This window comes from Eublepharis macularius, chromosome 19 (genome assembly GCF_028583425.1).
Source record: "Eublepharis macularius isolate TG4126 chromosome 19, MPM_Emac_v1.0, whole genome shotgun sequence".
Classification (NCBI taxonomy): Eukaryota; Metazoa; Chordata; class Lepidosauria; order Squamata; family Eublepharidae; genus Eublepharis; species Eublepharis macularius.
The window spans coordinates 26,519,954-26,534,018 of record NC_072808.1 but is presented as its reverse complement, the minus strand read 5'-3'; the positions used below and the strand labels follow the sequence as shown (position 1 = coordinate 26,534,018).

Genomic DNA, 14,065 nt, shown 5'->3' with positions numbered 1-14,065 from the left:
ATATTAGACAACACAGGAACTACCCACAGTAGGATCAGACTTACAGCAATAGCAGCGGAGTCTGTGATCCATCGACGTTTACAGCGATAGTAGTAAAGTCTGTGGTCCCTCCCTATCCCTCCACCGATGGATCTCTGTGAGACCACTTCCTTAGAGTACAGTATGAGTAAAAACCCTTCTTGAATAATTCAGTTTTACATTGTTTGCTGAAGGCCAGGCGAGTGCAAACTTCCTAACCTCCTCAGGCAGACCATTCCCCAAAGGGGGGAAGGCAGCACAGAGAACGCCACGTGTCCAGGCAGCTGCTGAGTCTGTCCATGCGCAGGGTGACGCCTGCAGAAGGCCCTGTTCAGATGAGCGATGCTGCCACGGCGTAACATAGGGAGAGAGGCAGTCCCATAGATATGATGGACCAAAGCCATGAAGAGCTTTTTAGGTGATAGCCAATACTCTGACTTGGGCTTGGTAAAGTGTCTTTTAGCCGAGAACAGGTAGGAGGGGGAAGAGAAAGCCAGATGTTTCCAAGGCCCATTCTGCATGGCACACTCTTAAGCTGGTGCTTCTGAGTATTCGTGCCAATCAGCTTGGACTTCTGACATTCTGCACTGCACAACCTCAAGGCAATTTGGTGTCTGCTTTTTTATTCTGAACTAGTTAAGAGGTGTCTATTTGAAGCTGCCTTTTGTGGGGGCTGGAGCCATCCATTTTTTCCCCTTTTTCAATTTGAGCACATGGATCGTAATGTCGCAATGCTAGAGCCCAGTGTGTCCACTGTCCCCCACTTCTCCCTGTCTCTGTATTCGCTGATTGGGCAGTCCCATTCCCACCATTTTTTAAAAAAAATTCTGGAGAGGCAATTGGTGGTGGAGTTCTGGGGGGGGAAGTACTTTTTGTGCTTTTCCCACTAGCTGCTAGTAGATTGCTCTGGTGTGGTTTAAATTGTCTGCTTGGCACAAAACAGCACCTCTGCCAGAGCAAAATGTTCAAATGCTGTTGCCCAAACAAAAGGGCGTTCTCATTGGCCTCCTCACATCATGTGACCCTGTTCTGGAATGGGGAAGGCGGATTCCTGAGATGAGTCCCCCGCCCTCATTTCCAACTTGCCATAAACATGAGCCCTGGTTGTAAATAAAAGAAATAAAAAAGTAAACCCACAAAGAGATCAGTGGAAAATGTGGATTGCCATCAGGGAACGGGATGGACATGGTGCTCAAAGGGGTAGCATGTACCAACGTTACAGCATTGTGACTCTCCCCTAATTAAAAAGGGGAGGAGTGGATGCTTAGTTGTTTGGGGCTTGTTTCAGGCTTCTCCTAATGCCAAAGATTAAAAAAAAAAGTCAGATGATAAAAATGTAGTTTGTGGGCACAGTTTGCAAGGTTATGAATTTGCAGTTTTGATTTCACAGTACAGCTGTATGAGAAAAAAAATTAAGGAATATGTGGAGAGCTGGGGAGAGAGGGGGTGCTTTCCACAGCCGTTGAACAGTGCCACAGTGTTACAACCCTTCCCTCACTTTAGAAAAGATAAAGAGGGAGTGTATGGAGAGCTGAGGAGGGAGGGAGTGGTTTTCACCCGGTGTCCATCCAGTCAGCACCCAGGGAAAAGAAAGGGGGGGGGAGAAAAGAAGCAGTTAGGGTCTGCAATTTCTGCATGCCAAAAAAAAAAGGAGCAAGGGTAACTCAACAGCAGCTTCAAAAAAAAAAGTCACCTTATGTGTGCACAGAAAAAAGAACTCATGAAAGATAATACCAACCCCTCCTACCTGGCCACCATGGTGTGGTTGGTGTAGGACTGCATAGCCAGATGGAGTTGGTTGGGACAGACACACCACATTGTTTCCCTCTAACTATGTCTCTGTTACGCAAGCTGTATCCACTCCTCCTTTCTGCAGCATCCAAGTAAGGCATGCAGCTTTGCTCCTTTCAGATCTGGAATTGAGTAATATTAGTGAAGCAGTGGGGGATTGACTCCGAGGAAGCTAGGGAGAGTAGATAAGCAGGAAGCAAATTTGGCTGGTGCTGGCCACCTTTGATAAATCCTAACTCCGTATCTTCCAGTTCCCCTCTGCACCGGAATATTACATCCACCATACATCATGCATAGGGTAGAGAAAGCTCAAAAATGCACCCCAAATATTCCACATGCATATTCCACATGCTAGTGGCCGTAATGGCTTACACAACAGTCCAGGGCTACAGTCAGTCACCATGTATTGATGTAAGCATTATTCAACAGGTGATGTTTCCATTCCAGCCGCTTCCAGCATGTCAGTGGTGGAGCTCCTCCTCTCTTCTAGCGTCCTCCACTTAGTACAGGCGATGTATGCCCCAGCTGCTTTCGCCCTTTCAGCTCACACCAAGAGGCTTGCACCTCCAGTGCAAGCCTCTGTTAAATGCCCTTCTCAAAAGCCAGTGCCTGGAACAACAGCGCAAAATGGTCTTCCCCTGTAGAGACGTATTATTTACTTGGCAGTGTTCTTTTCCCACCACCACCTTCTGCCGCCACCCCTGTTTTCCTTTCCCACTCCTGCAGGTAACAGATGGCTCTGCAGTGGCCCTGGTTCCCAAGCAGGCGTCGGGCTACAACATTGCCAGCTCCTTCACTTTCACCCATTCGCTGAGCCGCTACGGTAAGCCATAGCAGACCTGCTGGTGGTGGTAACTCGCCTGTTCTGCTGACTGCCTGGAGCCATAGGAATACACTCTGTCCCTTTCTCTTTCACATCACGACATGACATCCTACAAAGAGCTTGAAGCGAGATCGGTTTTTTTCCAAGTCATGCTTTTCTGTAGTTAATAAGACTTGTAATACGTGATCCCTGTGTGTGCCCCCCTCCCCCCCCATTTCTGTGCTTGGGCAATCCAGATTCTGCACGAAGAATACTAAGTTCTGCAGCTTTTATGAATTATGCGTATTTCTGTAGTTTATCTCATTTTGCATAATTCTGTGTTTCCCTGTTTTGCGTGGTTTCTGCGCTTGCTAGTCGGACGGAAAGGCAGGGAGAGCTCTGCAGGACGCGCGTTTCCTTTCAAGAGCATCTTTGTCATTTGGTTTTTTAATGAAAGGTTGGGGCCAAAATAGAAACGATGGCATCGTGGCAGCTGCCACAGGGCCTGAGGCGAGGGCCTGATCCTGATTGGGCCTGCAGCACAGGGGACTGGGGTGCCTTCCCCACCCCATGCCTTATCGAGTGCCAACACACACACACACCCCAAACACACACACACAGCTCTTGCTGCTGCAGGAGGAACAAGAGCACTATTCTGCAGGCTCGATCATAAACGATCCCTTGCAGCATTTTCAAATCACATTAAAATGGTGGTGGCTGCTGCCACTTCTTGTTTGGCCCTTCAGTTCTCAGGAATCTGAATTTTGTGCCCAGCACTGGATGCTTTTGTTTTTTTCTGTGCTGCCACAAAATCATGGCATTCATACAACCCTTGTGACTGGCATGATGTATGCAAGATGGTATCTAACCGTGGCATTTTGGTCTGACTTCCATAGTCCATGCAGAGCTGGTCTCCTGCTCTTTTCTGATCTGTGTCTGTCTTCTGACGTTGCTGGTCAAGGTTCCGCTGAGCTCCCGTAATCTGGGAGTGTAACTTTGAACATGTGGGGTTTGGGTGTTCATTGTTGCTGTGGGTACATGTGGGTGCTGCAGATGTTCAGGCCTCCTGTAGGAGAAGCTTTGAGAGCTCTTAAAAACACGCGAGAGGCTCCCCGATTTAACCGTGTGCCTGGATTTCCTGCCTTTTTCTTGGTATGCTGAGAGAGAGGGGGAGCACGTTCCCTTCGTTTTCTCTCTGCCAACATGGAGAGTAAACATCTTTTTAGTAACTCTTCTTTAGTCCTTTATCCTCGTTGGATCTTTTTTCTCCTTATCTATCTGTAAAATGAGCTCGATACTCATCCTTCACCTGCAGTATTCTTTTTTAAAAGCTTTAAAAAACTTGTTATCCTCAGATCAGTCATATCAACTCTATATTGGACAAACAGGTCGGTGCTTTCGCAAAAAGAATAAATGGACCTAAATCTGATATCAGAAATAACAACGTTCGAAAGCCAGTGGGAGAACATTTTAAACCATTGAGTCATTCCATTGCTGACCTAAGATTAGCGGCTGTCAAGCAGAGAAACTTCCAAGTAAAATTACTGAAATTTCTGGAATTGAGTTTATTTGCAAATTTGGAACAAAAAAACCCCACCTCTTGTCCCTTTCTTTTTCTCACCCTGTTTCTAATTCTGTTGTAGTGGAAACACTGCAGGGAAAAACAGAGGAGAAGCTCCCAGCACATTGTTCCTGTAAACAGAAATGCTGATGGCAGAAAAATCGACTCTTCTTCAGCCCCATCATTTATAATAATATAATAATAACATACAGTTTAGATTTTCTAATTATCAGTCCATCAACTATCAGCTCTTCCTGTGTGAGAAGACTGGGCTATAACTAGACCTCTGTCCAGAGGACAAGCCTGAATTGGTTAGAGTATTGCTGCTAGAGGCTTTCAGACTAGCTAAGCACCAGGTTAATTCCTCCAAACACAGCAGATTATGCAACACATAACTTAGCCGCAGCAATAGCCCTGAGATGTCATTCATGGATCTGGTCCACCTTATGAAACAAAGGCCAGAGTTAAAGGTCTACTCTTCAAGAGGAAGGAGTTACTTCATTCCAAAGCTGACAATTCTTTGAACAGAATCCAAAAGTACAGGTTTATTGCTAAGACATTATTACAGGGCCTGACCAATAATCAATAAAAGTAACTGTTTTTACCCTTATCCTGCACAGTCAGGTGCTCGGCGTTCCGAAGCTCATCGTCAAGGGGGTTGAAGCCAAAATCGTAAGAGATACTCTAACAATAGGAATAAACAGAGGCCCCAGTGTCCAGAAGCTGCTCCTCTATCACAAAAGGAGGGGCGGGGGGTGTTGATGCATTCGCTCAGCATCCTGCTTCAAACAGTCTGTACCCGCTGGCTTCCCCTGTTACCTGGGATGTAACGATCAGTGGCTGTGAAGTACCTATTTGTGAAAGGGAGAAGGGTTTTTTCTCCTGTTACTCCCTAGTTAATAAGAAGAGTAGGGTAAAGAGACCCATTTTAGACCCATTTTAGATTTGGGGCAGTTGAGTAAATATTTACTTGCAAAATGGTTTTCAGATATCACTCCCTTGTGGTTTGCTACTGTAGACCTGGATATGCCCAATCTTCACACACAAAATTTCTCCATTTTCAATGTGAGGAATTGTTCCTCCAGTAAAAAGTTCTTCCTTTTGGTTTGACTGCAGCCCCTCGAGTTTTCACAAAAGTAATGACTGTAGTTGTAGCCTACTTCAGAAGGTGCAGATGCGAGATCGACTGATTAGCGGTAGCAGACACCAAAGACATGTTACTTGCCCACCTACAGTTGATTCTGCAAGATCTGCATCTAATTATCAATTAGGACAAGTCCAATCTGCAATCCATGCAGGGTACCCTATTTATAGAGACAGTTCTTGACTCAAGGCAGTCCAAAGTGGCCGTTTCCACACGGCTTACCGCTGCTCGTAACAACCTGGAAGATCACGCAAAAAACGTGGAAGATCACGTTTTCTCGCGCGAGATTTGTGCGATGCTACGTGACGTCGCGCAAATCTCGCGTGAGAAAACGTGATCTTCCGCGTTTTTTGCGCGATCTTCCAGGTTGTTACGAGCAGCGGTAAGCCGTGTGGAAACGGCCAGTGTCTCCCCCATGATCAGAGTCCTCAACATTCAAAGTCTCACACACTCAAAGTCTCACACAAAGTCTCCCATTTCTCAAGATTCACAACTCAAAAGAAGTTGGTTGTTGTGGGTTTTCTGGGCTGTATTGCCATGGTCTTGGCATTGTCAATGCCAAGACCACGGCAATACAGCCCGGAAAACCCACAACAACCATCGTTCTCCGGCTGTGAAAGCCTTCGACAATACATCAAAAGTAGTTCTTTACCCTTTTCTTTCCTTCTTGCCTAAGGCTGTCTCCCAAGTTTCGTCTGGCCCAGGATATTTCCCTGTGTTTTTTCCCTAGTCCTCAAGAGGATAAAGAGTGCTCTCAGTGCCATCTCATCGCCCCCCCACCCCCGTGCGCGATCAAGTTTCACATATGAAGTGATCTCTGTACCTCACACATTCTTAGTGACCTCCTGTGGCTCGTTCCATTGTGGCTGAGCCCCAGGGCACTGTCACGCTGCCTTGGCCGCCCTTTCAGGAGAACTGCTGCTACGCTCCAGGTTCTTCTCCCTGAGCCCAGCACTGCTCTGTCCTGGCTGTCATTATCGCTGCTATTCTGGGTATGGAGTGCCTGTAATTTTACAGCCACTCCCAGTTTGTGGATCTGTGGTTGGAGAGGAAGGGGGAAGTTTTACTCAGTTAGGAGAAGGGGTGGTTCTGGAATTACCAAGTTGGATACAGGCACAAAGGCCCTTGATGTTGTGAATAAATACAGCCTCCACTGCAGATGGAGATAACGCTTCTGAGGTAGAATCAAGACTGAAAATGGAGGTGCACTGAAGAGTTTTGTGGTTCTGAAGGCTGAAGCGAGCAATCTTGGCGACAGCTCCTCTTCCTTTTCTGTTCTTCTTCTGCACAGATAGTTTGCTGCGTACATCCAGTAGCCCAGAGAGTTTGCGCTCACGAGCCCCCATCCTCACGCCAGACCAAGATTCAGGCATCCGCTTATGGCATCTGGTCAAGAACCACGAGCATCTCGGAGACCCCAAGGAAGGGGAACGGGGGAGCAAGATGGTGTCTGAGATTTACCTCACCCGCCTCCTTGCCACCAAGGTATGGTGGGAAGGGAATGCAGTCTTAAAATCGGAAGCTGATCTAGTCTTAACTCCTGCCTGGGCAGGCAAGATGTTCTGTCCCTCAAGCAAGATAGCATTCTGGGAAAAGTTCCAAGAAAGGGGGCTATCTCTGCTCATAAGGTCCCAGTATGGTATCTTCTTGAATGAGTAAATGAATGATACATTATGTTCTGTTAAATTCATTGATGCTGGTTCTGAGGGCCTCAACTTCCCATTATATGGTTTACAAGTCCACCATAGCAGTCATTCTCAGGCCTGTGAGGCCTGATTCATATCAGTACCACAGCACATGGCGAAAGGGCTCTTCAGCCTCCCACCCACTATATGTTAGTTTCCCCAATGGGTGGACAGTGGCTCCCAGGGGCCATTTCAGCCAGGAAAGATCTCATGGTGGGGAGGCTGGCTTAAGCACGCCCCCACGTCCCTGAGAATCTAAGTTTCAACAAGGAACTCCCAGAACGTGTCTGTGTAATAGGACCTGGAACAGACCCATCAACAGTCTGGCATGCAGTCAGGCTGTCAGGGGGCACAATAGTTGTGGGGTTGTTAACCTGTTTTCCTGATCTCCTCAATCTTTTCTGTATTCTAGAGTAACCAGAGGGATTTTCTTCATATAACTTGCCTCCTAGATCTTTTACTAACCTGTATATCTAATCCTCACTAAGTGAAGAGATGTTTACTGAGTTCTCCATCCTTGCTTTTGTCTTAGCACACAGTCACAACTCTTCACATAGCCCAAACTACATCCTGTTTTTGTTGCCAGGTCAGGAGCATTGGCTAGCTTGTCCCACATCCCTGTCTCTCCCAGCTGAACTCTAAATTCAGTTCCTAATACTTTATTGAAATGCTGTTTGTTGATGAGGTTTCTGGCAAAGTCGGAGCCCTTCATTATCTGCTGGTGATGAAGAAATGTGAAGCAGAGATCACTTGGAGGAGTCTGAGTTGTGTGCTCTAGTCACTATATGTTGTTGCTCCAGTAACTTATAATGTTCTCCGTTATTTGTTTGTAATTTATTTAGCGATGCTGATTTCAGGTTATGCAAACCAGGAGGTCCTCAGTTCAAAGCTGGCATCTCCCATGACCTTGCTTGTGAGGCCGAGCAAAACCACTCCTCTCTCATTGCGATGCTGGGGTAGTAATCTGTCTATTTAAAACATACATACTCTACCTCATTAAATTACCAACGATTTAAAACCCAGCCAGTAAAACTCAGAGCATACAAACACTGGGCAGCCATATGATCTTCATGGCTGTCCTTGGGCTTGAAGTCGATTGTAAATTCACTTACAAAGGTTGATTGCTCGTTGAAAGCTTGGATAAAAAGAAATGTTTGGCCCTGATGCCTATGAGAGAGGCACAGGGTGATCCCCGAGCGGGGGGGTGGGGGCAGCTCTAAAAAGCTCTGTTGCTGGTTGTCACCCTCTAAAGGCAGACTTGGAAAGCAAAAACAACCGTGAGAAAAGTCCCTGCTCCCCATGGAGGGGTGGGGAGGAGGGAGAGCAGGTTCCCATCCACTGGGGGCAGGGCCCCAGTTGTGGCAGCAGCATGCTTTCACCCCTGCCAGTGCACGGCTTGCAGTGGCAGCAGTTTGCACCTGCTTTGCACATGATGGGAGCAGTCTCCCAATGGCCTGAATGGCCAGTCCACCCCTGCCACCTGCCTCATCTCAGTAGAGAGGGCACAGAGAGAGCAGGGCTTGTGCAGAGGGTCCCAACTGGCAGGCTGGATAATACCTTTCAGGACAGCAGTTAAGATTGTTGTGAAGGTGAAGCACTTTGGATCTCCTGAAGGACCCACATCTCTCTGTATGAACTTGCACATGTTGTGCTTTTCTGGTCAAACACACCATGTTCTCTCCTGGGATTGTTCTCTGAGCCAGGCCCTTTCAGTTCTTTGGAATGGCCTTTTGGAAAGTTCCTAGACCCCTGAAACCACCACCTGCCACTTGTTCCCATCTCCCAAATTTGGAGCGAATAATGATGATATGTGCTATTGTGCAATGGTACGTGCTTCTCTCATGCTGTTTAATCCTGGAAGGAGTTTGGAACACCTTAATAAGGCAGGGATGAGTTTTAGGGAAGGCAGCTTTGATCTTCACCTATCCCAAATAAATGTTTTCAAGAAAAACTGCTCTTCCCTGATCTCCAGGGCACTTTGCAAAAGTTTGTGGATGACCTATTTGAGACTGTATTCAGCACAGCGCACCGGGCCAGTGCTCTTCCTCTGCCCATCAAATACATGTTTGACTTCCTGGATGAGCAAGCAGAGCGGAGGCAGATTGGTGACCCAGATGTTCGACACACCTGGAAAAGCAATTGGTGAGATGCTTCCGGCTTTGGCCCCGTGTCCACAGCCACAGAGCCCAGTACCCCTAGACCAGAGGTAGGCAGCCTGTGGGCTAAGCCTGGGATTGGTAACTGGGAGTCAGCCCGACTACACACAAATCTCACTAAGAAGGTTTTTAAAAGAATCTCTTTGTTCCTAGACAACTTCTCCATGGTAGCTAGATAGGCTCCATCCTTTCCCGCCACACTCCCTCTTCTCCCAGAACAGCTAATTTATCTATAGGGGGATTTGGGTGTCAGTTTGTTAAGTAAGTTAAGATGATTAAGGGGTGAGGAAGGTTGACCATCTTTGTCGGTGCTCTGCTGCACATGAGCATACAGCCAATCTGAACCAAGGCCCTGTGTCAACTGAGCAAATTCTCTTTGCCAAGGAATTTGGGCCCTAAGAGCACAGATGCTTCTAAAGCCCCAGGACTAGGCTCTAGCCAAATCTTCAGCATACTGTGGCTCACTCCCACCACCATCCAGCTCCTCTCGGTCAAGGATGCGAGGGGGAGCCAGGTTGGTTCTCAAACAATGAATTTTACCCTCTTTGGAGGTACAATCCAATAAACAGGAATCATCGCCACCAGAAAATGGGGCTGAGCTCCCCAGAGAAAACATGACTTAGGTGTCATCTCGGCTTACAAACCTGCAGGTGGGGCCTGCAGTTCTCCCAGAATTCCAGCTGATCTGCAGACTTCTGAGATCAGTTCGCGGAAGAAAATGGCTGCTTTGGGAGGGCGGACTCTGCGGCATGAGGCCCCTCCCCTCCCCAGGCACCCTCGCCAGATCACCAGGAATTTATTCATTCAATTGCATTCTTTATAGTCTGCCTTTCTCACTGAGATTCAAGGCAGATTACTCAGCATATCAATACAATCAACAGCAAAGACGTTCAGTAAACAAAACAACAGGGGGTGCAAATGCAAATGTGCGGAGGATTGAAAACAAGCAGGAATCTGCTACAGACCTGAAGGAATGCTGAACACGGCGTGCCGAGTTCTAAACCTGACACATTAAACAACGCAACAGTTAGAGGCTTATATTTGCACCAAATAAAAGGAAAGAAGAGATGAAAAAATGTATCACATCTCATGTTGCCCAACCCAGCACTGGCAACCCTCGTGTCCAGGGACTTGCCGTGTTCGGTCATTTCCTGTTTCCCAAGGTGCCCAAAAGAAAATCAAGTGTGAGAAGTGAATCTTACTTTCTCACACACCTCCCCTCCCCTCCCACCTCCATCCCAATCTGCTGTGGTATATGATGGAGCGTCTTCTGAAGCCCTTCCCTTCCTCCGTTGCAGCCTGCCCTTGCGGTTTTGGGTGAATGTTATTAAGAACCCGCAGTTCGTCTTTGATATCCACAAGAGCAGCATCACAGACGCCTGCCTCTCTGTGGTGGCCCAGACCTTCATGGACTCTTGCTCTACCTCCGAGCACCGCCTTGGCAAGGACTCCCCCTCAACCAAGCTACTGTATGCCAAGGACATTCCTGTGTACAAAGGCTGGGTAGAGAGGTGAGTTTCTCCGGTGCGTGACATTGAGGAGCAGAGGAAGAACTTCTGTTGGCTCTACAACTGGCAGAGGTGGAGCCACAGTTGACCTCCTTCCATTCCTGGGGCGGGGGGCGAGGGGTGCTATTGATACAGAATTTCCTAGTAAATTGTGTCTGTAATTTTTTATAACAACGTGATGTTTCTATCTGAAGCCTGGTGTGTATAATGAGGGGATAAAGGATTGGGCCAGGAGTACCTCCAACTGCTGAGGATTTTGTGGGGAGGGTGTTCTCTTCCCCTCCATTTAGAAGAGGTCAGCCAGGGCAGAAAAGGATTTGGGGAATGGCTGGCTTCATCTCTTCTGCACCTTCAAAAAGAGGAGCCACTTGCTGCTACTTCCCACCAGCGTATCCTCCTGGGTGGCTGTGTCAGTCGTGTTCAAGCCACAGTCCCTGCTTCGCTGCAGGAGTGGCTGACTAGGCCAAGGAGGGAGCAAAGAGCGGTGGCCGTAAGAACTCCATCTCTGTAAGTCTGCATCACATTCAGGACAATACTTGGGAGCATTCAGCCCTTGACGGAAGTGCTTTGGTTTTGTATTACAGCTGTATCCTGCCTATCCATTGGCTTGCTCAAGACAGCAAGGAAAATCACAGTTGCATATAGCAACGGCCGCAAAGCTCTTAATAGAAATATGTCTAGCATAAAAATTTTCATGCAAAACCAGTTCTACATAGGAAAACAGAGATCTGGATTTGGCCCTTCTCTCTACTAAGTTGATATTCTTTCCTAGCCTAAGAGGACCCCGAACAGTAATTCTGTCATTTTCCAAGGTACTACAGGGACATTGCCAAGATGGCCTCCATCAGTGACCAGGACATGGATGCCTACCTAGTGGAACAGTCCCGGCAGCATGTGGGAGAATTTAACACCCTCGGTGCACTAGGGGAGCTCTACAGCTATGTGGGCAGGTACCGGGACGAGGTGAGGATCTTTTTCAGCTCTTTCTACCCCCATCACTCTTTACTTCTTTCCCAGTGTCCAGTCACCCCCCAAAAATGCTTATGTTAGCAACTGTTCATTTGATACAAATCAGGCTATGGAAAGCAAGTGATGGATTCCACTCACTCGGTGTATATTTGAGGGGGGGCACCACCAAAATACCATGGCAACAAAACATTGGTGGACTGGCTCCTTCTCTCTGTTCCATCAACGGAACTCCTCGGGTACAGGGGTTTGCACTCAGATATACCCAAACCAAAAATAAACCAGAAATTAGCTGTTTTGGGTCAGCTTAGGGGGATATCCAAAATGACCCCAAACACTCCCAAATGTTGGGAGGAATGAAAATTTATCTCCTGGAATTTCGGGAGCGTTTCAGGTTTCAGCACCAGGAGCTGAGAGGAAGCGAGAGGAACCCGGTACGCCAAACTGCTGTTAGCCGCCCATTTGGAGGCCATGTCTACCCCCATAGAAGACAATGCTCTTTAAAATGTAAAGGGACTGGGGATGTTGACTGACGGCTGCTCAGGTCGATGTGGCCCACAGGCCAGCTCTCATTCCCATAGGATCAGCCGTCATCATCTCCCTTCCCCTTGGGCTTTAAAGGGCCATTATTCTCTAGGGGGTAAACCTGGCTTCTGATTTGGGCAGCCAAGTCTTCCCATGGAAAATAAACATTTGTCTGTACATCATGGGAAGCAAAGTCTCTTTCAAGCTGCTATGAGCGCTCTTCAGAAACCTCTGTCTCCAATTTAAGACTGTCTCAAGGTGATGAGATGGACCCTGTGAACCATTTTTTGTTCCTTACCTGCTTCAGTATATTCACCCCAACCTACCTTTCCAGTTTTGGCAGGCATTTCTCCATCCTAGAACCCAGATCTTATTCCTTCTTTGTTCCTGGGAATTTGAGGCTTTAGCCCTCCTGACCTTCATTCTCCCCTCTCTCCTTTTCCCTCCTTTCTCCTGGACACCGTATTTCCACCCTGTTTCCTGCCCACCCGCCAGATCCTGACAGCGCTGGAACGTGATGCCGCCTGCCGGAAACATAAATTGAGGCAGAAGCTTGAACAAGTCATCACTCTTGTTTCTGGGAATAGCTGAGTGCCGGGAAAGGGGAGCAAAGGACAGGGCGGGGCACAGACAGACGGGCCTGCACCTGAAAGGACTCTACCTCCAGCCCTGCCTTGTGGCCCTGGCCAGAATGATAGGCTTGACCGTTTGAACTGCTGTGTGGAGAGGCATAACCTTTGCCCTCAGAGGGTGAAATCCTGGGGTGGAAGAAAGAGGTTGTGATCCCCCACTCTTGGTCAGCCCAGAAGCAATAACCTTTCCTCTGAACTAGGAGGGACAGCTCAGAGTGAGCTGTGGGGCTGGGGGTGCAGCCGGGTACCTGCCCCTCCCCGTAAAACTGGCAGCTAAATTGAGATCCTTCATCCCCAAATGTTTGTGGGCCCTGCCCCCTTGTCCCATCATATGGACGATTCCCTAATCCCCTACTCCTCTGTTGGTAGCTAGTGGAATTTGCCCTTGTTCTGTTTCGGTGACCATGGCGATTGGATTTTTTACCCTTCCCACACACCCACCCCACCTGTTGTGCCCTCCCTGGGTGCAGTGCCTTACTCATTAATTTATTATTGCATCTCGTTAAGATTATTGGCTGTAAATGATCCATTCCCTTGATGTAGAGATTTCAGTGTAAAAAGTCCTCCATTTCCCCCTCCATCCTTTGAGTCTGTGTAAATATTTGCGCTGTGGTCTGGAGGGATTCGGTCCTCCACTCCTCCCAAAAGAATCCCGTTTCAGCTAAGGAATTTGGGGTGGGGGACGTCTCTGCAGCTGCATGGGCTTTTTATTGGTTCATTTTATAATTAATTTTCTTTTGCTAAATAAAAGCCTGGAAAAGTGTTCTTCTTGAGGTCCTGGTGGGGTAGGGAGGTGTGAGGAGAACACCACAAGAAAGAAGTCCTATTGGAATGGGTGCCCCACCCTCTCGTCCCAGGTTGACACAGAGATCAGGTGTGCAATTCTCTGTTGATCAGGGAAGTCATTTCCTCTGACTGTTTGTTGTGTCTGTTTTGAATGACGCCTACACTGAGAAGAAAGCTGACTCTTTGTTCAGGATAAAGCGGTGAAGTTTTTCCTTACGCGGTTCCTGGTATTCCAATATACTCACCTGTGTGTGGCATATTTTTCTCCGGTGAAAGGCGGCATCCTTTATGCAGCAAGCCCGTTTTGTTGGGAGAGCAGAGCTGTTTTCTACAGGGAAGCACCTCGCCTGCAAATGGTAGGTGTGCGTCCTTGAATTCACACGCCCGGACGGAGGGCCCTGCCACAAGGTGGTGCAGTTCCTTTCAGCTCTTCTGAGTCCGTAAAGAGGTGCCTGCAGGTACGGGTCCCGTTCCCTCTCTAAACGAGCCCC

At 47.9% G+C, this 14,065-nt stretch overlaps 1 protein-coding gene across 2 annotated transcripts in view; it reads left to right on the top strand.

Annotated features, from left to right (window-relative positions):
• The window catches only part of PLXNA3 (plexin A3), a 74,370-nt gene extending 60,803 nt beyond the window's left edge, over nt 1-13,567 (top strand). Inside the window, exons 27-32 of one of the 2 annotated variants that reach the window (XM_055003364.1) lie at nt 2,536-2,632; nt 6,608-6,801; nt 8,974-9,143; nt 10,456-10,668; nt 11,478-11,628; nt 12,652-13,567. In XM_055003364.1, coding sequence (XP_054859339.1) covers nt 2,536-2,632; nt 6,608-6,801; nt 8,974-9,143; nt 10,456-10,668; nt 11,478-11,628; nt 12,652-12,747 — 921 coding nt within the window. In that variant the 3' untranslated portion in view covers nt 12,748-13,567. Of the gene's footprint in view, nt 1-2,535; nt 2,633-6,607; nt 6,802-8,973; nt 9,144-10,455; nt 10,669-11,477; nt 11,629-12,651 lie in introns of those variants that run through there. The other variant, XM_055003365.1, reaches the window with a different exon arrangement.
• Nucleotides 13,568-14,065: the final 498 nt, after the last annotated feature.